Raw genomic sequence first — 26,792 nt, forward strand, 5'->3', positions numbered from 1 at the left:
CATTCTTTCTGATAGCTGAGTAATATTCATTGTATATATGGACCACAACTTAATCCAGTCATCTGTTGAAGGGCATCTCGCTCCTTCCATGATTTAGCTATTGTGGACATTGCTGCTATGAACATTAGTGCATATGGCCCTTCTCTTTTACTACGCCTGTATCTTTGGGGTAAACACCCAGTAGTGCAATGGCTGGGTCATAGGGTAGCTCAATTTTTAACTTTTTAAGGGACCTCCACACTGTTTTCCAGAGTGGCTGTACCAACTTGCATTCCCACCAACAATGTAGGAGGGATCCCTCAAAGGCACATCTTAACCTTAAGGAGCCAATAGGCTAGTTGGGAAAATCAGCAGCTAAATAGGCAACCACAATACAGTGGAATACATGCTCCAACTAGAGGTTTCCAGTCTGCTGATGAAATTATGAATGACCAATCAGTACCGGCAGGATGTGGAGTTAGGGAAGTCTTCTAGAGGAGTAGACCCCTGAGATGAGTCTTGCAAGATGGTGGTCATCTAGGTAAAGGCTATAACAGGGTAGCGTTTGGATGTTGAATGGGTGCGGAGTTTATGGTAAGACAGAAGACTAAAGACTGAGCTAGACTGTGAAGAGCCTTGTGTGCTATGTCACAAAGTTCAGATTTTGTCCTGGAAAAAAAAAAAAAGCACGTTATTGGCGTATATATGCAGAGGAGTAACACCCATATTCCAACTGATATTTTAGACCACACACAATGCCAACCATTGAACTGGAAGTGGAGATACTGGATATTGTAATCCAGGTGAGGACTAAGTAGGGCTTGAACTAAGGGGAGAGAGAGGAGTAGGCAGGCTGAAGAAGGATTTGGGGCTTGAGACAGCAAGGCTTAGTAATGCACTGAATGAGGGCAATTAAGCACAATGAGGAGTCAAGGCTAATCAGTGATTTAATTATCAAAAAGTTCTCTCTGGGTGAAACACTAAGTGAAATTATATCTATAGTCCCTTATTGGACTATGGGTCATAATTTAAAATTTTATTAATTTTCTGGATTCCTGACAACTACTAATTATAAAATATAATAAAGATAACACAACATCAGTAGTATAGCGAGATATCCTTTTACAGCTATTTTATTAGCAAAACATTAAATATAGTGTTCAATACTGGCAAGGCTACTGTGCAATCATATATTTCTAGTAACAGTATATGTTGGCATGAATCTTTTGGAAAACAATTTGGTCATATGTACCAAAAGGTATAAAGCATATATAAATATGTTTACCTTGCCATGAAGTTATATCAAGAATATTCTTCAAAAGATAAAAAGAGCTATATCAAGGAAGTCTGTATTACAGTGTTATTTAGACCTACGAAATATTGGTGACCTAAATGTCCCAGAACAAGAAGAGTAAGTAAAATTGGTTATGTCGGTTCCATGGGGAAATGGATAGCTAAGAAAATGATGACTGTCGTGACTATCCAGGGAACTAATGCGTGCTAACGCTGATACCACATCTTCTTGCTCACAAATTGGTGTTCTTTCTGCTGCCTCTCTTGAAATAGCGTGGAGGAATGCTAACGGCACAATGCTCCATGGAAAGCCAAATACAAGAGTTAGATGCAAATTTGTAAAAACTGATAATTATGGATTTACGTGGATAAAGACTAAAATAAATCATCAATTTTCGTAATGCAAGGATGGTAAGGTGATGGGCAGTGCTCTCCAGGCTTTTTTTTTCCCTGTCAGTGTTGCTCTGTTTTCATGCTGTGATGCCACGATATTATAAAAGTAAAAAAAAAAACAAAACAAAAAACCAACAAAACAAAAAAACCAAAACGGTTTTATTTTGGTTTCAGAATTGTACTGTTTAGGTCTTCAGCTCTTCCACAAGATTGCTTGTTATTATCCTTCCCAATTTGGAAGAGTTAGATATTTAATAATAGAACACATGTGCAGCAATTCTAGTACCACACTCTGCTTTCTAAAAATTCATTCAGCACAAATTTTGCAGAAGCCCACCTACACTTTTTGAGCTATTTGATTTTTCACAGTTTTATGCCCATGTTGTGTGCCAGCACCCATGCAAAAATAAATTGAATGCTAACCATTCTGCAGAAAAATAGACAAAATGTATGTGACGAGCTCTAAAAATGACAAACCAAGTGTTATTTTTGGATATTTTTCATGCTTGATAATAATAAATGTAAGACAGAAAGCCAAAGTTCCTGTGTTTGAGATCTTGCTGTTCTGTGTCACATACCACCTGGTTATTAAGAACCGTCTCCTTTTCATTCAAACGCTTGATGCCTCTTTTCTTTCCTCCCCTCTCTCCTCTTTGCCCACTTTTTTCCTTTTCTCACATAAATTGTGATCTTTCCTACCTGAGTCCACAGACAGAGACTTGCTTTCAGAACACTGTGAAGTAATATTTATTTGTATGGTTTTGGTCCTTATGAAATGCATTGACCTCTTTTTCTTCATTAAACTTCTCACATAAACTGTAAACTCTGAGAGGCTCCCATGTTCATTAATTTCCTTTGCACAATGCTGCGTCCAATTAGAGCCCGATAAGAACCTGGTTCTCACACTGGCACCATCAATGTCTAAGAAGATTAGTGATTTTTTTTTTCTTAAAAAAAAAAAAAAAAGATACACAAATGTGAATTCACTAGGACAAAAAAAGGAAGGAAGGAAGGAAGGAAGGAAGGGAGGGAGGAAAAGAGGAAGGATTGTGGATCTTGGCTGGTAGAGAGTGAGAAAAGCCTGTTACCAGAAAACGGTGTAACAACCTGATTTCACTAAATCACTGTATCTGGGACACTCGTGAGACCCAGAAGGATTACACAGTATAATCCCTGTTGTACAGTGACTTAATGCAGGGAAAGAATTTAACACTTTTGGGTTATATTTTTGAGTTACATGATTGTTCCTGATTTTATGCCCAAGTCGTGTTGGTATAAAATCCATGAGATTTAAAATGAATATTTATTATTTGGGATTAAAATGAAGGAATGACTTATGAATCCAGTACCTTTTATTTATTTCACCCCTTAGAACTCAAATTCTCTGAAAATCAGGGTCTGGTTTCTCATGCCCCATGCCTGGCGCAGTCTTAGCCTCAGACATTTCTCCCTGTTGCTGATTTTTGATCTGCGTTTGTCCTGTGTGAGTGCTAGGGAGAGGGGCCTCTTCATTCACCGTGTAGTCTAAAGGTAGGCAGCCCATTGTCCTTGGAAAAGAAATCACTGCAAATCTCTTCTGAAGAACTGTGAGGTACAGATTAATACCCCAGTGCTTCAGTGTGTAGCATATATTTTAAAAACCCACGTACATGTATTTGAGCCACAGCTTATTGAACTCCGCGATTTATTTCCTAGATAGCATTCATCAAGTTTCAGTTCTGGATAGCTTGGCTAAAATTTTGCCAGGAAGCGCCTTCATATTTTCCTTCTTTGTTCTTTTCTTTTCTTTTTTAAAAGATTTTTATTTATTTATTTGAAAGAGAGGAAGAGCACAAGAGAGTACAAGCAGGGGGAGAAGTAGACTACCGCTGAGCAGGGAGCTGGACACAGGGTGCAGGGTTGGATCCCAGGACCCTGAGATCATGACCAGAGCCAAAGGCAGATGCTTAACCAACTGAGCAACCCAGGCACCCCCCCCCCTCTTTTTTTTAAGTAGTCTCTATGCCCAGTGTGGAGCCCAGAACAGGGCTTGAACTCATAACCCTGAGATCAAGACCCTGAGATCAAGACCGGAGCCAATAGCAAGAGTTGGATGCTTAACCTACTGAGCCACCCAGGCGCCCCTCCTTCATACTTTCTCATGCCTTCCTGAAATCATCCTTTCCAGGGCTTCAAGCCCTATTAAGAGGGGTTTGGAGGACAACCACTAGCATAATTTTCATTCCTACCCCTTTCTCTTATGAAATGCTGTTGAACACCTGCCAACATTACTGTAAACTCATGTAGCTGATATGCTAGCTGGAATACTAGTGTAACCTCCACCAATGCCCACAGCTACAAATAGCCACCCCTGGGTCTTCCTCTGCTCCCCTTTACACTCTGGCCACTTTGGACATAGAGTTCCATTCCTCTGTGGTCCTCGAAATAGTCAAATAAGATCACATAGGTGATAATTATGTCCTTTTGTGAGAGAACTTGTTTTCTTTATCATAACAACAAACATATTAAATTGCAAATAGTATCCAGATAAAGTGTTAATTTGTGGTTTTGTTTAAATGATAGGTCCTTTATGTCATTGAAAACAGTTACTCCTGTATCTGCTAAGAATCTTTGGAATCTAAGAATTTGAAACAACTTAGGGATAGGTTAGCTTTGGCTGAGGTGGAAGCTGGTGCTTTAAACCCTGGCCTCCTGGCTTGTCACATTGTTCTCATTAGTGACTATTTTTGTCAGTATACATTATTGTCTGGGTTTTGGTCCTGAGAAGATGAAACAAGCATTTGTTATGTCACCAAAAGCAAACAAAACAAGGAAACCCCCAAGTAAGTAAGATGACACAGGCCTAGGTATAAAGATGCAGAAATGTTTTTAAGAGAAACCCAGTTATAGAAAATGCTTCCCTTAACAGGTAGGATTTAAATCCTCTTGCCATCTTCAAACTTTGTTCTTCCTACTTTATGACCTTAAAGAGCAGAGAGAGCCCTAAGTATGTATTTTATCCATGTGATATCATATGTAGTGCAACCCCACCCTCCCACTTTTGAATCTTGATCTTCCGGAAGATTTGTTTTCAACTCCTTTTGTGGTTTTTCTTGTATTCATCTCCATATTTCCATAGAACATATTTTAAATTTATTTATTTTAGAGAGAGAACGGGTGGAGGGGTAGAGGGAGAGAGACAGAGAGGATCCTCAAGCAGACTTCCCGCTGAGCTTAGGGCCTGATGTGGGGCTCGATCCCAGAGCCCTGTGACCATGACTTGAGCCGAAATCGAGCTGGCTGCTTAACTGACTAAGCCACCCAGACACCCCTCCATCGAACATGTTTATGTGGCTATCCTGATTTTTTAGTTTTCATTTTATTGTCCTCCTAGTATGGAAGCTGCTGACTTAATGTCCCACCCCCAATACACAAATTGCACGTGTGTGTGCATGTAGAAACACATACACTTCTCTAATTCTTCCGGTAGGATTGTTTCACAATTTTGGTCCAATCAGTATTCAATGTTGATGTCATCGTGACTGTGCACATGATGTCACAATTCATCTAGATAGGGTACTAAAGTAACCTGGTCTCTTTACACATATGTTGTTTTTCCTGGAATTAATAATTCCTTGCTTTGTCATACTCTTGGCTTTCTATATATTTATTATAAATTCATCCTCAAACTCTAGCAGAACTGTACATATCCTTTCTGAACATCCAAACACATCAATTCTGTTTCTTTTTTTTTTTTTGGAGATACTTCTGGAGTCTTCCATCTTTTTGCTCTAATCTGGATTGGATGATCTGTAGACCAGTTGTATGGCTGTTAACTCTGACCTTTCTTCATCATAACTTGGAGAAATTCCTCTACCTTTCCTGTGTTAGAGTACCTGTTATCTGGACTTTAAATCTTCCTCTTTCTTCTTTTGTCCTTATTAGTATATATCCTCCCAGAAGCTTCCTAGGAAGGGTGCATGGGAAGTAAGTTTTTTGTTTTTTGTTTTGTTTTGTGTGTGTGTCTTTTTTTTTTTTTTTTTTTTTTTTTTTTTGAGATTTCTGCATGTCCAAAATAGACTGTTTTACCCACACACTTGATTTATAGTTCAGGTGATTTTATGTTTGTCTAAAATAAAACTCAAGTTTCCTCAGCATTTTGAAGGGATTGCTCTGTTTTCTTCTGACAAGTGGTACTGCCACTGGGAATCCTGAAGCTGTTCTGAGCCCTAATCCTTTTTCTGCAATCTGTTTTCACTCTTAAGTGTTTTAAAATTTATTTTAATGTTCCTTTAGGTAGGTCTTCTCCATTTCTCTTCCTACTTTTTTCTTTCGGCTAGGCAATTGGTATGTTCAACTCAAAAACTCATGTTCTTTAGTTCTCAGAAATATTTTTCTTTCTTTGATAATGGCTTCTCTTTATTTTCTTTTTGAGACTTCAAAATTTGAAAGTTAAACCTCCTGAATGAATGCTCTTATGTCATGATGACCTTTCCTCCTTCCTTCCTTCCTTCCTTCCTTCCTTCCTTCCTTCCTTCCTTCCTTCCTTCCTTCCTTCCTTCCTTCCTTCCTTCTCTTCTTCTTCTTCTTCTTCTTCTTCTTCTTCTTCTTCTTCTTCTTTCACTTTCTAAGTATTTCCTCAAACTTTCTCTTAGAAGTTATTTATTGAGATATTTCTATCTCACTTGTCCTTTTTAATTGCTAGGAGCTCTTTCTGAGCGCATTAATGTTCTTCAAGTTATCTTCTACTTGTGTCTTGTTGCTGTGTCCTCTGAGTTCATCTGTTCTATTTGGTGAGACATTAAGAATGTGGTACTGGGACGCCTGGGTGGCTCAGTCAGTCAAGCATCTCTCTTTGGCTCAGGTCATGATCTCAGGGTCCTAGGTTATCCTGGTTGGGCTCCCTGTTCAGTGGGGAGTCTCCTTCTCCCTCTTCCTCTGCCCCTCCCCCCTGCTCATACTCTCCTCTCTCTCTCTCAAATAAATAAGTAAATTCTTAAAAAAAAAAAAAAAAAGAATATAGTGCTGCCATGCTGTTTGGAAGCTTAGGAAGTGTGGGAAAGTTCACTGACCGGTGGCTTTACTGTAAAGTGAGCTGGTAGACTTGGTTATTTGGTGGGGAGACATCCATATGATATCAGTGTGTTGTTACCCTTCAGCCAGTTTCTCCAGAGAAGATTCCTCTAATTTCCGGCCTGGGAGATGAATGTTAGGCTGCTGAAGTCTGAGTGCCCAGCAGGGAAAGGGACCAGGGGCTCCCTATTCAGCATGCAGGCTTTCATTTTATAGAAACTTGCTTAGGCCTCAGATATGTCTCGTGTCCCTGGCTTTATTCTCTGTAGAAAGCGATGCTCACATCTTCTGTGCAGAGGGACTGGAGTTGACAAAAGGACTTACAAATATTTCACCTAACTTTGTTTTGAACGCCACCTTCTGGACTTTCTGGAGCCTCCGTTTCCAGGGCCTTTATGGTATTGGATGGAGTGACGGCTTTGTTTCTCTCGTCATCAGCCCCATCCCCACATCTTGTGGGCTTTTGTTTCAGTTTTTTTCTGCTTTGGTAAGTCAATTATGACCTGGTCATAACATTGATGACATTTCTTTTTAGCTTTCATAACATCGATGACATTTCTTTCCTCTTATCCTCCTTTTATACTCCGCAACTTAGTTGGATATTTGGAAGAAGTGGAGCTCCAATGCACATGCTCTATTTTCACACTTAACCAGACCCTGGGCCACACAACAGTTCTGTGTTGCCGTGGCTGCCCTGCTGGTGAGTCCGGGTTAGCTACAGGACAGAAGTAATCCCAGGGCATGTATCAAGTGACCTGGCACCATTTCCTGCTGTTTGAAAGGCGGGAGGGGAGAGTAAGAGAAGAAAAAAGGAAAGGAAGAAAAGGAAAATGGAGTACGATAAAGAAATATGTGGGGGGAATTAAAAGATGAGAGAGAAGGGGGCTGTTATGGAACAGACAAGTGAAAGCTATTGATGGACAAATCGGCATGAAGATGTCTCCATCTTCCTCATGGTCTGCCTAACCCCTCCTCTCATTTCATTTTTATTGCACTGACAAGGAATCATAGTGCTTCAATGAATGGTCCCCAGACCCCGAGCACCTGACTGAGGCTCTAATTCTCTTGTAAAAATCAGTTTTTAAGTTACCCAGTCATGCCCTGACTCATGAAGCTAGGCTTCATAATTTTTATTTAGACAAGTTTTCTTGTGTATCCTCTATCTTTCTCTTGTAGGCTTTTTTTTAAAGTGATTTATTGTATTTTACATGATGTTCTATTCCCATATTAGAACTTACATAATTCACAGTACTCAGGGGAGGCAGTTTATGTGGTATATTCATAGAAATATGAAATGTCAAAATTCAAAGGAATCTTGAGATCATCCTGTCAAGCACCTTTCTTTTTACAAATGAGGAAACTGATAGCCAGAGGGGCTGTGTCTGCCCCGGGTCATAGAGAGGGAATGTGGACATGATGAAATGTGGGGATGAGAAAATTATGTCATGTCATCAGTGAACTTGTTGTTATAATGAAAGAACCATGGCCTCTGTCATACTATTCATATTTCAGGGTATTTTTTCACAAGCTAAACTGTTTTTCATTTGTAGATCTTTACTTGCTGTATATAGTTGAGATATAATGCATTTGTAAAGAGCATGAGTTTTAGCTGGGAGTCACTGCATGAACGGAAATTGTAGGAATTATATCACAGAAATTTATGAGGTAAAAAATTGTTATCCTTTTGTCATTTGCAGTTCTGATCGGTTTTCATTTTTGTGCTTGGATGATGTTGGGACTATTGAATGCTTAATGTTCTTTTCTAAGAACCCCCTTAGATAAACGATATAATTTAATGCAAAATGTTATAACACACCTGGCAAATTTTCTGTAACATTGAGGATGTAGAAGTTTCTTAGTTTCGGTGAGTGTTTGACAGTGAATCCCTAAATGATATAATTTTGCCCTGGCTTGTACATTTTCACAGTTTGCAATAATAGGAATAAAATGTTTAGAAAACTATTCTCACAAGTTCTGACATGTTTTAACATTGAAATAAGTAACGCCATGCATATAGCAGTTTGATTAGTTGGGATTAAAATTTATTGAACCCAACTGAAATCCTTTGTTCTTAGGATTGATGCTTTGCTCTTCTCCCTTTCAAGTGGCCATTTCAATGGTTATTTACTTATTTATTTTCTGTGTTCCTTCCACCCCAAGGTGAGTTGTCTGTTTCTTATTGTGGAAGAGTAAAATTAAATCCCCTTTTATACATAAATGTGGGGTGTTTATTACATCATATTTAAATTATTAATGACAATCACATTTTCATGGGAAATACCAAACTCCTCTGCCGATTGGTAGAATCCATTAGAAGTAGATTTTACTGTTTTCTGGCTGGCTAAAAATCAATCATAAGCTCATTTCTGAAATGTTTTCTGACTTGTTGATCCTGGTGCATATCGATGTACTATAGAGCTATTTCTTACGTTTCTCCCACCACATATTCCCATGATCACTGGCAGGAGCCAGTGAATCTTATTCACAGTTACTAGATTCCATTCTCTTGGCCCTGTGTCCCCAGGCTACCCTGAATTATATAGCATTTCTCACATCAAATTGTAGTATTTATTTATATATTGTGTTATGTACTATAAGTATGTTAAGACCAGGGACCATGTCTTAGTCATTTTTGTAACTGCAGATTCCAACAGAGCATCCAGCATGTAGTAAGGGCTCAGTTAATGCTCTGTGAGTGATCGCAGACATGCCTGGGCTTGTGGGGGATAGATAGAAAGAAACTTTTTTGAGGGGATGTTAATGAATGAAATTTCGGCCTAACCTAAACCAGACTAAGCATTTTTCTAAATGGTTCACGCCTGATAGTATAAAACTTTGGAGTTTTCATTTTGATTATCCTACTTTACCTGTTGTTGCTGTGTTTAATTACGTATATTGAGATTTAATGACGAAGAAGACAATTATTGAGAGATAGCAGCGAAGTACAATAAGTATACTTAGCTATTAGGATAAGGTTCATGAGGCCTTCACTTGACTGCTTCCTAGCTCTGTGATCTTGGGGATGGTTTCTTCAATATGAAAAGAATTTTATAATGTTTACCTTATTCAATAGCACTGGGATATTTATGAGGGTGAAATGAGACATTAAAACATGGTGAAGTAGGGCTTTTTGAGTCCTTATTATTATTTTCTATTCTAAAATAGATTTTTCATTAAGGAAAAGGTAGTAATTGATTTTATTTCTGTATGGGGGAGTCTTGCATTTCAAGTTATTAATTGTCCTCTATTTTAGTAAAATCTAGTCCAAAATTTATTTTAACAGGAGTCCTTTAAACTTTTACAACTCAATAAAGAAAAAACAAATCACCCAATTTAAAAAGTCAAAGAACTTGAATAGATATTCCTCCCAAGAAAACATACAGAGGCTACCATGTGTATGAAAAGATGCTCAACATCACTGATCATCAGAAAAATGCAAATCACTACACCAAAGTATCACATCACACCTGTTTTATATGGCAATTATCACAAAACAAAACGAAAAAACAATCAAACATCAAAGTATAGCAAGTGTTGGCAAGGATGTAGAGAAATTGGGACCCTTGTATATTGTTAGTGGGAATGTAAAGTGGTACAGCTGTTATTGAAAACAGTGTGTAGCTTCCTCAAAAAAATTAAAGCTAGAACTACCACATAATCAAGCAATCTCACTTCTGGGTATTTATCCAAAAGAGTTGAAATTAGGATCTCAAAGAGATACCGTACTCCCATGTTCATTGTGGCATTATTCACAATTGTCAAGCTATGGAAACAACCCAAATATCTATTGACAGATAAGTGAAGAAAGAAAGTGTGGAATATACATACAATGGAATATTATTCGATCTTGAAAAAGAAGGAAATCCTACTATTTGTGATAACATGGACTAACCCGGAGAACATCATATTAAGTGAAATAAGCCAGTCTCAGAAGGACATATCCTAAATGATTTTGCTAAAAAGAGGTGTCAAACTTGTAGAATGGTGATTACCAGGGGCTGGGAGGAAGGAGAAATAGGGAGTTGTTCAATGGGTATAAAGTTTCAGTTATAAAGGATAAATATATTCTAGAGATATCCTACACAATATAGTGCTTATAGTTAACAGCATGGTATTATGCACTTAAAAATTTGTCGAGAAGGTGGATCTCATGTTTAGTGTTCTTACTATAAAAAACAAGCAAACAAACAAACAAACAAAAAACGGCAGTGGCAGGTACACAAGGAAACTTTTGGAGATGATGTTACCCATCAGGTTTATTACCCTGATTTTTGTGATAACATCATAGTTACATGCATATGTCCAGACTCATCAAATTGTACACATTCGACATATACAGTTCTTTTGTTTATCAACTACACTTCGGTGATGCTGTTAAACTTTTTTAAAAGAAAGAGTCCTTTATTATTTTTTTAAAATATTTTATTTATTTAATTGAGAGCGAGCAGGGAGAGCACAAGAAGGAGAGGGAGAAGCAGGCTCCCCACCAAGCAGGGAGCCTGATGTGAGGCTCGATCCCAGGACCCTGGGATCATGACCTGAGCTGAAGGCAGACGCTTAACCAAATGAGCCACCCAGGTGCCCAAAAGAGTCCTTTAAATAATTAAAATGTAAAATAGCTTGCTATCAAAAACATGTGTATTCAGTCTCCTCTCTTTTTAGTCCTATTTGAATCCAGGAAGTTAAGTATATAGCTCTATTTTTAACCTTTTTATATCTTGAACACATAGATCAAATCCTGCTGTGGAAAATGATCTTGCATTACCAGAGAAACACTACAAACTCTTGCATTTCCTTAAAGAGTGAGTTTTTAAAAGCTTTTCCTGCATATTGTTGTTCTCAGAAGTCCATTTCTTCATTTAGTCACTACTGTACATTGGTCACAGGGAAACTCTTGCTCTAAGGAGTTGTTTAGCTAAAATAACAATGACATTTTAGCTATCAGTTCCTTCTTCCTTAAATAGAGAATGTCATCACCTTTGAATATTTGTTGAAAATGCTGCTTCGAGTAGAGGCGACTGATTGAAAGCCAATACATAATAGAATTCAAGTAATGCTGACAAGTAGAATAGGATATTTCTTGAGCGCTGGATAGAAGAATGCTCATGGTTTGCCAGCTGTGAAAGCTGCTGTTGAGATCCTGTTGAAAGGGTACTTTGGGCAGAAACTATTTGGAAATGACTTTATGTTATATACACATATAATATAGATGCAGGGATGCTTTGCTTTTTTTGAATGATGGCATTTTTAATATATAGACATGCTTATTATCTCTTTATTAGATCATTCCACTATATCATGAAATAGGAGCTTCTTCACTCAGTCATCTTACATCCAATGAATGCCCACAGGTGGCAGGCTTTACTAGACCCTAGCGATCTACTGAAAAGTAAGGTCTATGAAGTCAGGAGCCTTCTCTATCTTGTTCACTGCTGTATACTCTGTGTCTAAAAAGCATCTGACAAGTAACAAGTGTTCAATAAATATTTGTTGGGTAATTGAAGAAGAGTAGATCCCATGGATATCCTTCCCCCTCTCAGTAATTAAACTTAATGGCTGTAATTCTGTAATGAATTCCTAATCTATAACTGAGTGATGAATTCTAATCTAACTGCGATGGGCTTAATTCACAGCCCAATACTAATTGTTTTTTTTCCCTAGTCCAGAATGGGTAAGAAATTTAAACAGTACTCACTTTGATTCCAATAGTTTTGGCATAAATGTTTTTCCAGGCAATGGGCTGGAAAATATGAAATTCTCTTCTCTCAGTGAGTCTGTTCATATTGGGCCTTTGAGCATTTACAGGGAGTTGGTTTTATCTTCTGAAAGCTTCTTGTCATATTGTTGGCCCCATTATCTGGTAATCTACTTTAAAAGGCAAAAACAAACAGACAAAGCAAAATAAAAATCCCCAAACACTCCAAAATTAGTCCTCGGAAAATAATCCAAAGAAATACAAATGCGTACAGCACCTTAGTAAAACTTACTTAAAACTGGTCAAGTCCTCCTTCTTCAACTGTTCCTAACCCCACATTTGCTGTTTGAACCCTACAGAGAATCCTTTCTTTGCCCAGCTCCAGAGATACTTCTGATCCAGATGGTGCTCTCTGGGCTCCCTGGCTTCTACTCTTGCTCTCGCTCTCCTTCCCTTTCTTCCCCCATGTCATTTCTCTTCTCACTGCCTCCCCTTCCTGGTTTCCTCTTTTTTCCCCTCTTCCTGTCTTTACCTGAATCTTTCCCACATACTGTACCTACCCATATCTCCTTAGGTATTTACAATTTTCAGAAGTGGGAAGAGGCAACACATCAGAAGTTTCAGTCTAGCTTGTGGTGGGCATGAGTTTCCCTTTTGACTGTAGGACTTTCTATAGTTAACACCCCATTGACTGGAATCTCTATTAAGAGTTATTATTCTGTGTATATTTGGGGAATGAAGTTTGAGGTGTTTGAAATAGTGTTATAAGTGAATATTGCTTGATGAAAATGAGTTGCCATTTCTATTTGGGGTTTGTCAGTTTTGATTTAAAAAATGTACAACTAATATGTTTTCTGTAACAAAAATTAATCTGTTGAGTGCTTATTTAATCTCTTATTTATTCACAGTAATGCATTTGGAAGATAGTAGCATCCCCTTGATGTCTGGATGAGGAACAGAGGCCCAGAAAAGTCACATAACTTATCCACTTCACTAGTCAGTAAGAGAAGGGCCAGGATTTAGAGTCAGGAAGTCAAGCCCCAGGGAAGAGATTCGTAACCACCGTTACCACTCTGTTCCTCTGAGCAAGTGTTTAGAACTGTGATGAGTCGTGGCCAAATTAGAAAGCCTACTAAGTATGGACACTGACCTTGTGAGACTCTCCCAACCCAGTCTGCCCCCGGAGTATCAACATCTCTCTGAGATCCCAGAGACAGGGGCAGAAGGGGGGCAGGAGTTGGCTCTCTGCACCAGTCCCTTTCATAGTGGCTTGTCCCCACTGCTGCTTTTCACGGGACACGGAGAGGAGTAGCATCTGGCTCATGTCTTTTCTATACCAAGAGTATCATTCCTGTATTTCTTTGCTTTTCAGAGTCCCTTTAAGAGTCTGCATGGCATTTGATATAGGAAAAAGGATAAAATGTTTTAGAGAGAGAGAGAATGAGCACAGATTTAAGTGCAATTTTGCTGTTTTAATCCATGTTGTTAAAGATAACACTTTTCTTTACTGTGATGTGCGAGATAAATCTTCTCTTTCATGAAGTGCACTTCAAGCTGACAAACGTACACACTTTGATCATGTTGTGCACTTTTCTGCTAAGTCCCAGTTGTACACCACATATGGAGATGAAAATATTGTTACGAAAGGTGTGATTACACTTATTTGAACCTTAGAACAAATTTTACTCAACTATCACTAAAGAACCAATTGTATTAGACCAAGTTGCTCTTTTATTTATATCTCCAGAAAGAAAGAAATGATGTCAAGGGTATTTAGGGTGGAGAGTTGTGGTACTGTGATTTATAATAAATATGTATTTGGTTTTTCTCCTGTTTTAGGGACAGAACTCCTAAAAAATTGTTGGAATCTTGTAAGTGATGAAAGTAATAAAGGTGTCTTTTGTTATATTAATAAGGTAACCTTGGGAAAGCCCTTTGGTATCCTGAGGACAAAGGCTGGTTGCCAGGAAAACCAACAGTGTGATTGATTATCCAGTTGGAACTTCTAGGAAAGGGGAGGAGCTGGAGATTACGTTCAGTGACCAGTGGCTGATGATTTAATCAACCAGGCCTATGTAACGAAGCCTCCATAAAAACCCAAAAAGACAAAATTTGGAGAGCTTCTGGATTGGTGAACACCTAGAGATTGGGGGAGAGTGGTGTGCTCAAAGAGGGCATGGAAGCTCCGTGCTCTTTTTCCATATCTTGCCCTATGCATCTCTTCCATCTGGCTATTCCTGACTTCTATAGTTTTATAATGAACTGGTGATCTACTAAGTGACATATTTCCCTGAGTTCTGTGAGTTGCTCAAGCCAATTAATTGAACCCAAGGAGGGGCCTTGGGAACCTCTGATTTATAGCCAGTTGGTCTGAGGTAGAGTTAACAATCTGGATTGTGTGACTGGTGCCTAAAGTGGGGTGGGAGAGCAATCTTGTAGGACTGGACCCTAAACCTGTGGGACATGACACTGTCTCTGGGTAGATAGTGTCAGAATTGAGTTGAATTTTAGGACACCCAGTTGGTGTCCGGAGAATGGGTTGGTGGTGGTAGGGAAACTCCTCCCCTCCCAGGAATTGGAACTGGGATCTGGGAACTTTGAAGAGCTTATGTGTTTTTATTGTCTTTAAGAAAAAAACAAAAACCCATCATTTGGTTTTGTTCGTTGCTATTTTCTGAAGGCGCAGTCATAAGAAATAAATAATGGTTGACCAACTAAGTCACATTTTTATTTGGTCAATAATGGTCAATTATAGACAGTTTTTTTATGGTCAATCAAAAATTGTGACCAATTTTTACCAATAGTTTGGTCACTCTCTCTGACAATTGATAAAATGGTAATTTTGTTGATTTGCTTATGTACCAAACCAGTCTGTCATGCAGATATAACAGGTTATACAACCAGAGACTTGACCTGATTTACTTAGAACTTGACGGAAATTGTGAGCCAACCAACACTGGTAATAATCATGTTGTTTTAAAAAAATCATATTTAATATTCTATACACAGCTTTGTAAGTAATTTCATTCCTAATAATTTAATCCTTCTCGATTTTCAGCACAGTTGGAACTTAGTGCTGTGACATTGTTTCTTATTTTTCTCCTTCCACATTATTAGTGGAGATTTTGTTCTTAAAAATAAGCAACAACTAAAAACTTGATACTTTATCCTTTCAGATTGCTTTAATGAAACTTATCTATTGAAATACCGGGGAGTTTTATGATCCTAGTTCTGTTGTCTGAGCTGTCCTATAATTCCAGTATTGTGCTGTTTATAGAAGTTACTTTCTTTGTGCAATAAATTCCTTTGGAAGAGGAGTTCTGAAATTAAACAATAAAATTTTATTAATTATTTGATGTATTCTATCATTTTAGAAATATAATATTTTCATTTCTCTATAAATCTTAATTTGTATAAATGGTAAGTGCCCCTTCAGATCCCCATTCAGCAAAAGACCCATTGGCTTTGCCATTAGGACTGCTCTACTGGCCCTTGAAGGATTGCTTGGCTGCAGAGAGCTGCCTTGCCCAATCTCTAACCCTACCCTTACCCTGCTACCTCAGGATGGGGCTCACATGCAATGTCTGATGGAGCCATTCTAGTCTCAGAGCTCCCTGTGGTGTTGGGAGCTTGTCATTGGGCCACAGCCAGCTGGACTTCTCTGCTCAGTGCTGCTTCCTTTCTTGACCCTCCAGAGGATGGAGGCCAACAGAAAATATGCATTTCAAACTTCTCCTAAGGGTCTGCTTCCTGGGGAGACCAACCTGTGACAACACTGTCTTGGACACTTTAGACTCCCACTTCTTAATAATCTATAGGCAAATGTTAAATGAAACAGAACGTGTGGTTGTTTTCACAGCAGCCTTTGCTGCTTAATAGTTGGCACCATTAAGAGTTTCATAGTTTTTACTATTGTATTATTCTTTTAAAGAGTTAAATTCTAATTTTCAACCCAGATCTTCAAAATACTTATGGACCCCCTTTGAAAAGAGACTTGGATCTTTAGGGTAGGAATTGGGGGGTTGAAGAGGAGAACATAAGTAACTTTTCCCATTCTCTCACATTGAAATTGCCCTAATCCCATTGTGTTGACCAATAATAGGTGAAAAGTGAAATCTAGTCATCTTATTTAGGGCATAGACAAATGGACAAGTATCACTTCTCAGAATTTTGGATTTTGATAATATTATACAAGGAATAGTGAAGGACTGAAGAATATGATCGATTCACAATCCCATGTTTTAGGTCTGAGCAGCAACTATCTCCCCTGTCAGGTTTGGTGATGCTGCTTATCTGGTCACGATGATGATATTATTAACAACAATAATAATGTACCACATTTGTATAGACCTTTATGATAGTACCCTTTTAAATTTGATTCTCTTGGCATCTCTGGGAGATGGTTATTATGAACCTTGTTACAGAAATGAGGAAACTGAGAGGTGAGAGATTTGTTTCAGGTCACACAGAATCCACTCTCAGGTCTTCTGATGCCAAGTGTGTTTTCTTCCTCACTCCAGTATCTTTTTTCACTGGTAAATCAACACATATGAACATACCTTTCATCTCTCAGACATGAGACATCAGGCTACTCACCCAGAGATAAAACTTATGAAATGAGGGGCGTTTGGGTGGCTCAGTTGGTTAAGTGTTTGCCTTCAGCTCAAGTCATGATCCTTGGGATCCAGCCCTGCATCAGGCTCCTTGCTCAGTGGGGAGCCTACTTCTTCCTCTCCCACTGCCTGCTGCTCCCCCTGCTTGTGCTCTCTCTCTGTCAAATAAATCAATGAAATCTTTAAAAAAAGCTTATGAAATGGAATTATTTACAAATTTACTCTTGAATCAAGGAGAGCAAATTTTTGTGCCACCCTACAGATGAAAGAACTAAGGCTAAGGTGGTATTGTAATTCTTGGCACCCTGATAAAAACTGCTTTGGGCGGCAGACCCATTTCGATAACAACTTCCTCTGAAATATCAGGGTCCACATTTTTTTACTTCTTTTATGTCACTTATTTTTTAACATATAATATATGCATCCTTTTGTTTCTGTATTTGACTGAGAGGTGTTTGAAGGCAGAACTATGTCATTTCTATTTCTCTATGCCAGCAATGTCTAGTATAAGTCTTCCATCTATTCACTCTACAAAGGTTTGTTAAAGTATTAATGTGCAAAACACAGTGATAGGTGATATGGGGTATAGTGGTAAATGTGAAAGACAAGGTTCAGTAGTAATGCAGTTTATAGTCCAAGATGAGGAAAAAAAATAACAAAATAAAAGAATATAATTATCGTGGTTGCTGTAATGCAAAGGAGAAGTGGAATATGAAGGACTTCAGGAAAGTCTTTCTGAAGACATTCATTTGCAGGGGTAATTGGAAAGTTTTGAGGGTGGACTGGTTATATGCTGAAGAAGTTTAAGTCAGTTCTAGGAAATCTGCATAGATTCTAAGTGTCTTAAGTTCTTAATACTCAATAGAAGTACTGTATTTGTATAGCTGTCAATTGATTTATAAGGGGCACCCTGCTGGGTTTTAAAAGAATCTGTAAATTTACTTTATTTTATTCATCAATCATTTGTATCCACTTAACCATTAAACAACAGGTATAGTCAATTGTGGATAAGCAAGATGACAGAAAAAGTCTAGACTTGGAGTCAGGCAGACGTGGCTCTGAACCTGGGCTCCAGCCTCTTCCTAGCTGTTGATACTCCTGTTTCTCAGTGTCTTCATCAGATATGTGGTGATAATACCAGTCGTAGAGTGCTGCCATTAGGACCAGTGAGGTATCAGTGAATGAGACTGAGAAAGAACGGTCTTGTGTATTGTGAAATGTACATAAAGTGTTCGGTTCTGTAAATGATCTTCTAATTATCATTAAATAATCAAAAGAAAAAAAATTACATGAGCAAGGAAATCAGACAGCAAATTCCAGAAAACAGCCAATTTTAAATTCCTCTGTGCAACATTCTTTTCCTTCACTTTAGGAAAGTGCTAAACTTTAGAAATTATTTCTTGCAGAACTGGGAAGCCCACGGAACAGGAAAGTTGGTGTCCCTTGAATTGAATACAATCAGCACTCTTTCAGGTTGAGATATGGAAAAATAGATGCAATAGACATATTCTTTGTTGGAGGGCAACTCCTCGTCCTCCTGCTCATGCCAGGAGTCTGAATCAAGTCAGAGACTCTCTTTAAAAACAAAAGTGTTAGATAATGTAGGAAAGTACTGTAGGCATTGTAGGTATAGGTATTGTTGGAAAACATATCTTTGATGAAGCATGAACTTTTGACTAAATTTCACTGGTATTTTAACCAAACCCTAACAGTATATAATGACTTCTTTTGAAGTCATAGCACCGTTTCAGGGGTGATGAATTTTATTATTGCATTTTGATATATCCTATGCAATCATCTTTCATCATTAGATAATTTTACATTCTCATCTGGCTTTTCTTTTGTGTACATTTTGTCATTCAATTATATTATAAGATGCTGAGGACAGGCAATCTTTGAATGTCGGTAGCTCCTGAAACATAGTAGACCATGAGTGCTTATGAATGGATTAACTGTCGGACTTTTTGACTGATGTGAAGATAGAAAGTGTGAATGAGTTTCAGGGCTAAGAAAAGAATCCTAATCTTCTGGCTCTGATCATTTGAGAAGTAATACAGCTCACAGTTTAATAAAATATCCATAAGACATCAAACAGCAAAATGCCGTGTGGAACAGGTTCTCCATAAGTATTTGTTCAGCTGAAATAAATTAATTGTCTAGTCCCTCTTTCCAGGAAAACACAAAGTGACCAGGCTGACAAATGGAAGGAGAGGCATAAAAAATATGAAATGGATTTAGACCATGTAAAATGCAACCTAACTAACTCAGCTGTTTACAAACAAAAAAGTTCGATAGATCCATAGTGAATGAATAAATCAATAAATTCAGACTAAACAAGGTCTGGACCCCCTGTTTGTCTCATCTGAAATAGTCATAATAAAATGTTTTCCGCCTTCATTTCTTCCAGCTATGGAGTCAGTAGTAATCTTGGAAGATACTTAGGATATGACCTGTCTTTAATGGGATGCTTAAGTAATCACAGCAATTTAATTAAAAGGGCAGTCGTATTTTAAAACAGCTATCGTTCCCCAGAGTGTTACAGTTTTGTTCTCACATTTCTGTAGGTACCTAATGCTTCCACTCATCAGTTTTTTGTTTGTTCGTTTTTTGATTTTTAAGAACATGATGCAGTCCTCAACTTACCACTAGACTGTCTCAAAAGTTTCCTTCTCAAAATATGTGATCGCTCCTTTCCATTAGCACTTGCTAGCCCCCTCTCCAAAGCTTGTGGTTTTTCAGAGCTCCATCATTCACCTTTTCCTGTGTCTTTGATTTAAATGTCCCCTCTGGGGGCACCTGGGTGGCTCAGTCGGTTAAGCCTCTGCCTTCAGCTTGGGTTATGATCTCGGGGTCCTGGGATCAAGCCCCATGTTGGGCTCTCTGCTCAGCGGGGAGTGTGCTTCTCCCTCTCACTCTCTCTCAAATAAATTTTAAATAAATAAAATAAATAACTAAATATTCCCTCTCTATGATATGTTCACTCCCAACCCTTCAACTGCTGACTGCATCAGCACCTGACAAAATTGTTACTACATTTTCCGTCTCTCTATTTAGCTCCAGATCAGCTTCTGCGGTTTGATGTTGCATGGGTACTTCAAAGACAACCTGTCCTGAATCAAAAATCATTCTTTTCCCCTCTACGTACCTGCACACCCTCCCGTGGCGCTTACTGTTTAATGGTGACATCACACAAACAGGCCACAAAGACCAAAACCTTGGTCTCGTGCTTAGTGGTTTCCCATTACCTCACTACTTACATAAAAGCAGTATAGTCTAAATAGGTACAATTTTTATTTGTAATTTCTACCCCAACAAAACTGGAAAAAACTGTACGAAGTTTCACTGACTCTAACTCACATTCTAACAGCTCCACTGGCTCCCCCTCAGCCCCAGCGGCATTGTCTTGGGCATCATTTTCCGTTGCCTCTTCCAATAACCTCCTTGTGGACCTCAGTGCCTGCTGTTCTTTCCACTCCGGGTTGTCCTGTGCCTTAGTGACCCTCCTCCATTTTTCTTCCGTGAAATGTAACATTCACAGATGAAACAGATCTCTGTGGGCTACTTAAAAGAGTGAAGAGATAGAAACATTGAGTGAGGCAGTTAAGCACTTTAATTATTTATAATCTTCCACAGGACCTGCACAAGCCACACATGATCTGGGCCCTGTCTACCTCTCATCTTCCTCTCACACCTCTCTCCCTCTCATTCATTAGCTCTGCTGACTTGCTCCTGCCCTGCTCTTTCTTGCCCTGCTCTTTCCTGCCCTTTCTCATGCTGTCTTCACCCATTCTCTCTGCTTTCTGACCTTGACACCACTTTAGGGAGACTTTTCCTGAACACTCCTCAATGTAAATTAAATGCCCTTGCTCTTCCTCACAGGACTTGCCATAATTTATAATTATATACTTATTTTTGTTGTTTTGTTCTATGTTAAGCCTATTTTACCTCCAATGTTTCTAAACTCTGAAGGCAAAACTGTGTCTATTATATTCACCATTGTATCCACAGCCCCTGTGCCGTATCTGGCAGATAGTGGGCATGCAATAAATATTTAATGAAGGAATGAATCAATCATCACAACTACTAATGGTGTATTGGTAGGCTAGCTATCTACAGGCACTGTCTGTGGATTATGGGCAATTCTCACCCCTAAAAAGGTTAGTAAGAGCTTTGCTATTGTAGGGATAACTTTGACCATGCTCTAACTTATAAGAGATACAACCTTCAGTACTCCAGCACTGTTATCGTACGTTATTGCCACACGTGGTAAGTCTGATCACAGCACACTGGACACCCATTGTTTGGCTACCAGACATTTCTTCTTTACTTGGCTACCTGAGGGTTAGGGTTAGGGTTAGGGTTAGGGTTAGGCATAAAACTCATCATGTAATTCTCCTACTTATGAACTTTTAGTGGATTCCCATTGTTTTCAAGATAAAGTCCAAATTATTCAGCATGTCTAACAAAGTCATTCTCAAGCTGGGCGTGGCTATTCTTTCCAACCTCAGCACCAGCCGGTCTTGACCATAGGCCATAATCAAACAAGGTTCTTTCATACCTGGACCTCTACCAGAAATGCCCCACTTTTGTCCCTAGATGGATGCATATTTGCTCTTTAAAATCCAGCTCTCTCAAGCACTTAAGTTACTCCTTCCTTTGTGTTCCCATTGTGTAGGTATATCCTCTTAATTCTAAAATTTACCACATATTCTATGATAATTTTTTGGGATGCCTGTCTCCCAGAGTAGATGGTAATTCCTGGATTAGATTAAGGATTTCCGGTGTCCAGCCCAATACATTACATATAATGGAACCTAGTGATGTTAGGGTGACTGAATGTATTGGCATTTGTTTGGAAATAAAGATGCCTTTGCTTACTGAAGCGATGTTATAAATGGTGATTTAATTTTCATCTGACTAAAAAAAAAAAAAAGCCTTTTTAAGCCATAATGCACCAAAAGCATATTGCTAATATTCCTTTTTCTTCTAATATTAGAATAAGTTCTCTTTCTATTCCACTGAGACTGAGGAACCCTGAGAGGTGGCAGAAATATTTTCTAAACTTTTCTCTTTGGTCTCTTATTGCCTTAGAAGGAAAAGCCAAAGGAAGAGTTCTTTCTTTCTTTCTTTTTTCTTTTTTTGGTATGATAATGGGATGGGATTTCTGCCATTTTTATTTTCTTGGTGGACACATAATGTCAGCTGAGGGTTTGAATCTTTGGGACTTGCCTGTGTCTCAAATAGTCTCAAATACCACTTGTCTCATAACATACCATTTTGCTGATGCATAAAAATTTTCCTGTAATACTATGAGCTGTAAAATGAAATTAACTTTAAAGGAGGTATACTAATAAAAATAGGAAAAGGATCTTTTTACTTAACAAATGGTCTCACCTATAAGACATACTCATATTACTAATCCAGGCACTTGTTTTTCAACTTACGTCAAATGAATCAAAACAGCCATTCTTTGTGCTCCTTGACTCTCATTACACATTTTGTACCCTTTGGTTTTATTATAGTTATCCACAAAAATAATGTTGAAACTTGGAAAATAAAACAACGACCCTAATGTATGATTAAATAATTGATGCCATTTATTTTATATTTATTGTAATGCAAACAAACATGATTACTTTTAATAGGTGAGAATGACACATGTTTTGAAAAACAATATACTGCATTGAATCATATGTTTTTATAAAGTAGCTAACCTCATTAAGTTGGTGAATTAAATAAGTGCCTTTTCTGAGTCACTCTCTCTCTCTTTCTTTTTGAAATAGGTGGCGTTTGCATTGCTCAATCACAGAAAATCCCGCGTGAACCAAGACCTGGAGAATTTGAAAAAATTATCAAACGCCTGCTAGAAACACCTAATGCTCGGGCGGTGATTATGTTTGCCAATGAAGATGATATCAGGTGCTGATTAATTTTCTTCCTGATGTAGGATCACATTTCCAACATGCATCTTTTTTTTTTTTTTTTAACATAGTTCATGTTCAATGTAAAATCTTGTGAGATTTCACAGGAATTGCAACGTTCTCATGCAATTACAGACTGCCTTCCTTCTGCTGCGGAGACACAACAGCCTTCTAGTTTCTAAGTCTGAAATGGCTATAGGGCAAAACCTGAGGACTGAAAGAAGCGAGACGAGTAAGGATGATAGAGTGATGTGAATGAGGTTAAGGATGAGGCTGATTAACAGGTGCTGGAGTTAAGCTTCCAATATGTTTCCTTTAGAAATGATAAGACTCAGGCAGTTAGTGATTGACTCGTTTAACGGTGACTTACTGAGTGTGTATAATTTGACAGAGCTGGTCTTGTACCATTTCTAAGTGTAGTGTTTCTTGATAAATATGGCATGTTTTATTTCTTTTTACTCCTTAGGAGGATATTGGAAGCAGCAAAGAAATTAAATCTAAGTGGTCATTTTCTCTGGATTGGCTCAGATAGTTGGGGATCCAAAATAGCACCTGTTTATCAACAGGAGGAGATTGCAGAAGGGGCTGTGACGATTTTGCCCAAAAGAGCATCAATTGATGGTAAGGACAAGCCACAGAAAATTTGTTTCATTTCAATTGAATCAAAACTCAAAGACAAGACGAGTATCAGCATAGGATGAAATGCACCCATTGTTAATTACTCTGGATAGAAGTTTTAATTCTGATGGGAGAATTACCAAGACAGTGACAATTTGACCCAGCATATTTTTCATTAGAAAAGAGTACCCATTAGATTTTTTTTTCTTAAAAAAAGGGAGTTATAGTTGGCCTTAGCTATTTCCATGATATTGTCCTCTAAGCTTGCATATTTCTATGGGGCAGATGGTGGTTACAGCACTGTCATGGGGAGAGTGCTACTTTATAAAAAATGGAGATGCGAGGCAGGGCTGACCCTACAGATAAATTAACACAACAGCAAAGATATGGAGCCTCCCTGAAAGGACGTCTGTCTCCCAGATAGCCTTTCCGATGGTCTTAGCAGTGACTGGAATTCCGACCTTCCCCATTATCTTTTGGAGTAAGGCATAGTTCTGGGTGGTCTCCCTTCAATGAGGTGGTCCCCTGAGCAGGCTGACACTTTGGCCCATTACCCATGACCCCATGTGATTAAATCAACATTGATCAGTTTTTTGGATTAGCTGAAAATGGAATATATAGGACGGATACATTTTGAGGCCAGTAGAAGCATAGAAAGCTGGGACATTGATTCCTACTAGGAGACAGAGAGAAGAATGAGAGTAGTGTGAGTTGGTTCTGAAGATCTAGCAGAAGGTTGCTGGTGGCTGCAGTGTAGAGGAGAGGCTGTTGTTAGGATGGTACCAACAACAGGCTCTCTGTTACATTCATCTGTTGAGCCAGGTGCCTAAATGGTGAAGACTGAGGGTGATCATACTGTCCATTGATTACCCTTGGCTTTTACCATAAGGAAAGACTGGTTTCTGGGTTACTGGTTCTCTCCCATTTGTTAATATGTTTTGGGCTTTATTTTTTTTTCCCCTCATGCAATGATTGCAATATAACATAATATCCATTTAAAGGCTCTGACAGTATTTGGTTTCGATTTTGAAAGAATATTAAGTTTATACCTTTCTTCTCTGAAATAGGGTTTGATCGCTATTTTAGAAGCCGAACTCTTGCCAATAATCGAAGAAATGTGTGGTTTGCAGAATTTTGGGAGGAGAATTTTGGATGCAAGTTAGGATCACATGGAAAGAGGAACAGCCATATAAAGAAATGCACAGGTAACCACTGTAATGTTTTCCTTGGTGTGTTTGCTTTATCATTACCTGAGAAATGACCAAGTTTTTCTATATGGATAATGATCAGAGTATCTTCTATTTCTCCATGCCTCTTATTAGTTTCTCATCAAGGTTGAGCATACACTGATCATTCAACAAACCTCTCTATACTCATTGGGTCTTACAGTCAACGTGTATTTCTTGACCACATGCAATATGCCCAACACTGGGATATCTGGATTCTATTTAAAAACATTTATTGAGTTTCTACTATGGGCAGAATACTTTAATAGTCTTGGTGGGATATAGACAAATAAGCAAGAAATGATACTGGTCTGCAGGAAATTAACATGTAGTGAAGATGATAGATCATAATACATTGGTATAAGACAGTCTTTTTTTCCCCCACTATTTCAACCCATGTTCCCTATAATATAATTGTCCCCCATATCCTGCTTAGCTCTTGCAGCTATAATTTTTTTGATGCTTTACCTTCTATATCATATGCTTAAGAATAATAGTGATATTAAATGCACATATTTTGAATGTAAGAATGAAACATTTTTTATTTTCAGATAACATGATTATGTATATAGAACCACCTATGGAATTTTAAAAATTACTTAGAATTAAGCACTGAATTTAGCAAAATCATAGGTACAAGGTCAATATAAAAAACCTTGACTTTTATCCATATATGTGTGTGTGTGTGTGCGCATATATATATGTGTGTGTATATATATATATACACACACATATATATGTTCTTTTATAGAATATAAATATATATATATTTTCTTTTATATATATATGTTCTTTTATAGAATCTAACATGTGGAAAATGAAATTTAAAGAATCCTATTAATAACAGGATCAAAACCCACAAAACATCAAGGATAATTTTAACAAAGGTGCATAAATCTTCTTACATTGAATACAAAACTTGAATGAGCATTTTATAACCATATATCCCTTCCTCATCTACCCGTCACTCCCATATTTTGATAGCTCCTCCTTTCCCTCTAATCACTTCCTCTGGAAATAGCTGCTCAAGAGAAGATACAATATGGTCAATGCTAGAGCAGGCATATACACAGGGTAAGGATGAGGGTGTGAAAAATGGGTGGCACATTGTGGAGCGGTCTGACTTCAGGCTTCCTGCATGCCAGGCACCCTTCCAGGAACTGGAATGGAGGTGATGTCTGTGCTCATGGGGCTTACACTCCAGTGAGAGGAGACAGACACTAAATAAGGAAACACATAAATGAACAGAGACTTCCAGATGCTGAGGTGTGCTTACAGGAAATACAAGGGAGTGGGTGTGAAAGGCTGCGCAGGTGGTATTGGCTGGGAGGGTGGCAAGTAGGCTGTGCAGTCACAGAATGCTTCTCCAAGCAGGTGACATTGGAGATGAGACCAGAATGGCAAGATGTTGTCAGCCATGTGAAGATATGATGGCAAGATCTTCCAGGATCTAGGGCAAGCCTCCTTTGTTCAAGCTACAGGGGGACAAATCAGGGTGGCTGGAGTGAGGGAAGAGGGGGTCAAGTGAGAGGAAGAGTGATGGCCAACGTGGCAAAGAGATAGGCTGGAGTCATGTCATGCAAGGTCTTCAAGTTGTTTCCAGGAACTCCAGTGCTGGGGGGTTTGGGCTTTCTCCTGCCTGTAGGATAGAATTACTCAAGGCTTTTCATCTAGGGCATTGCTCAGATACCTGTTTCAAGCAGATTCCCTTGGCAGAAGTGTGAAGAGGACTGGAGATCAGGAGAGAGAAAGGAGAAAGTTCAGTCAGGGCCTGTCTGGTAGTCCTAGTGATGGACAGTCACAGCCTAAACAAGGATGTGCTGGTCTGGGCAGAACACAGAGGAAAGAAGTCCTGGGAAGTCTTATTGACAGTTTGTGGTGAGTGACGAACCCTGGTGTGGGGGTAAGTGATGGAGGCTCTGAACGTGAAACCTCTACCAGCTAGGTCTAGGAAAAGGGTGATGTAATTAGCAGAGAAAACAGAATGAATGGTAGATTTGGA

General features: G+C 38.5%; 1 protein-coding gene across 2 annotated transcripts in view; it reads left to right on the top strand.

Annotated features, from left to right (window-relative positions):
• Positions 1 to 26,792, top strand: part of LOC103676623 (metabotropic glutamate receptor 8) — a 580,162-nt gene that overhangs the window by 165,606 nt on the left and 387,764 nt on the right. Inside the window, exons 2-4 of one of the 2 annotated variants that reach the window (XM_008705831.2) lie at positions 22,809 to 22,944; positions 23,413 to 23,567; positions 24,632 to 24,769. In XM_008705831.2, the coding sequence (XP_008704053.2) occupies positions 22,809 to 22,944; positions 23,413 to 23,567; positions 24,632 to 24,769 (429 nt within the window). The remainder of the gene's footprint in view (positions 1 to 22,808; positions 22,945 to 23,412; positions 23,568 to 24,631; positions 24,770 to 26,792) is intronic. The other variant, XM_040644056.1, reaches the window with a different exon arrangement.

Source organism: Ursus maritimus, unplaced genomic scaffold (genome assembly GCF_017311325.1).
Source record: "Ursus maritimus isolate PB19 unplaced genomic scaffold, ASM1731132v1 scaffold_3, whole genome shotgun sequence".
NCBI classification, from domain to species: Eukaryota; Metazoa; Chordata; class Mammalia; order Carnivora; family Ursidae; genus Ursus; species Ursus maritimus.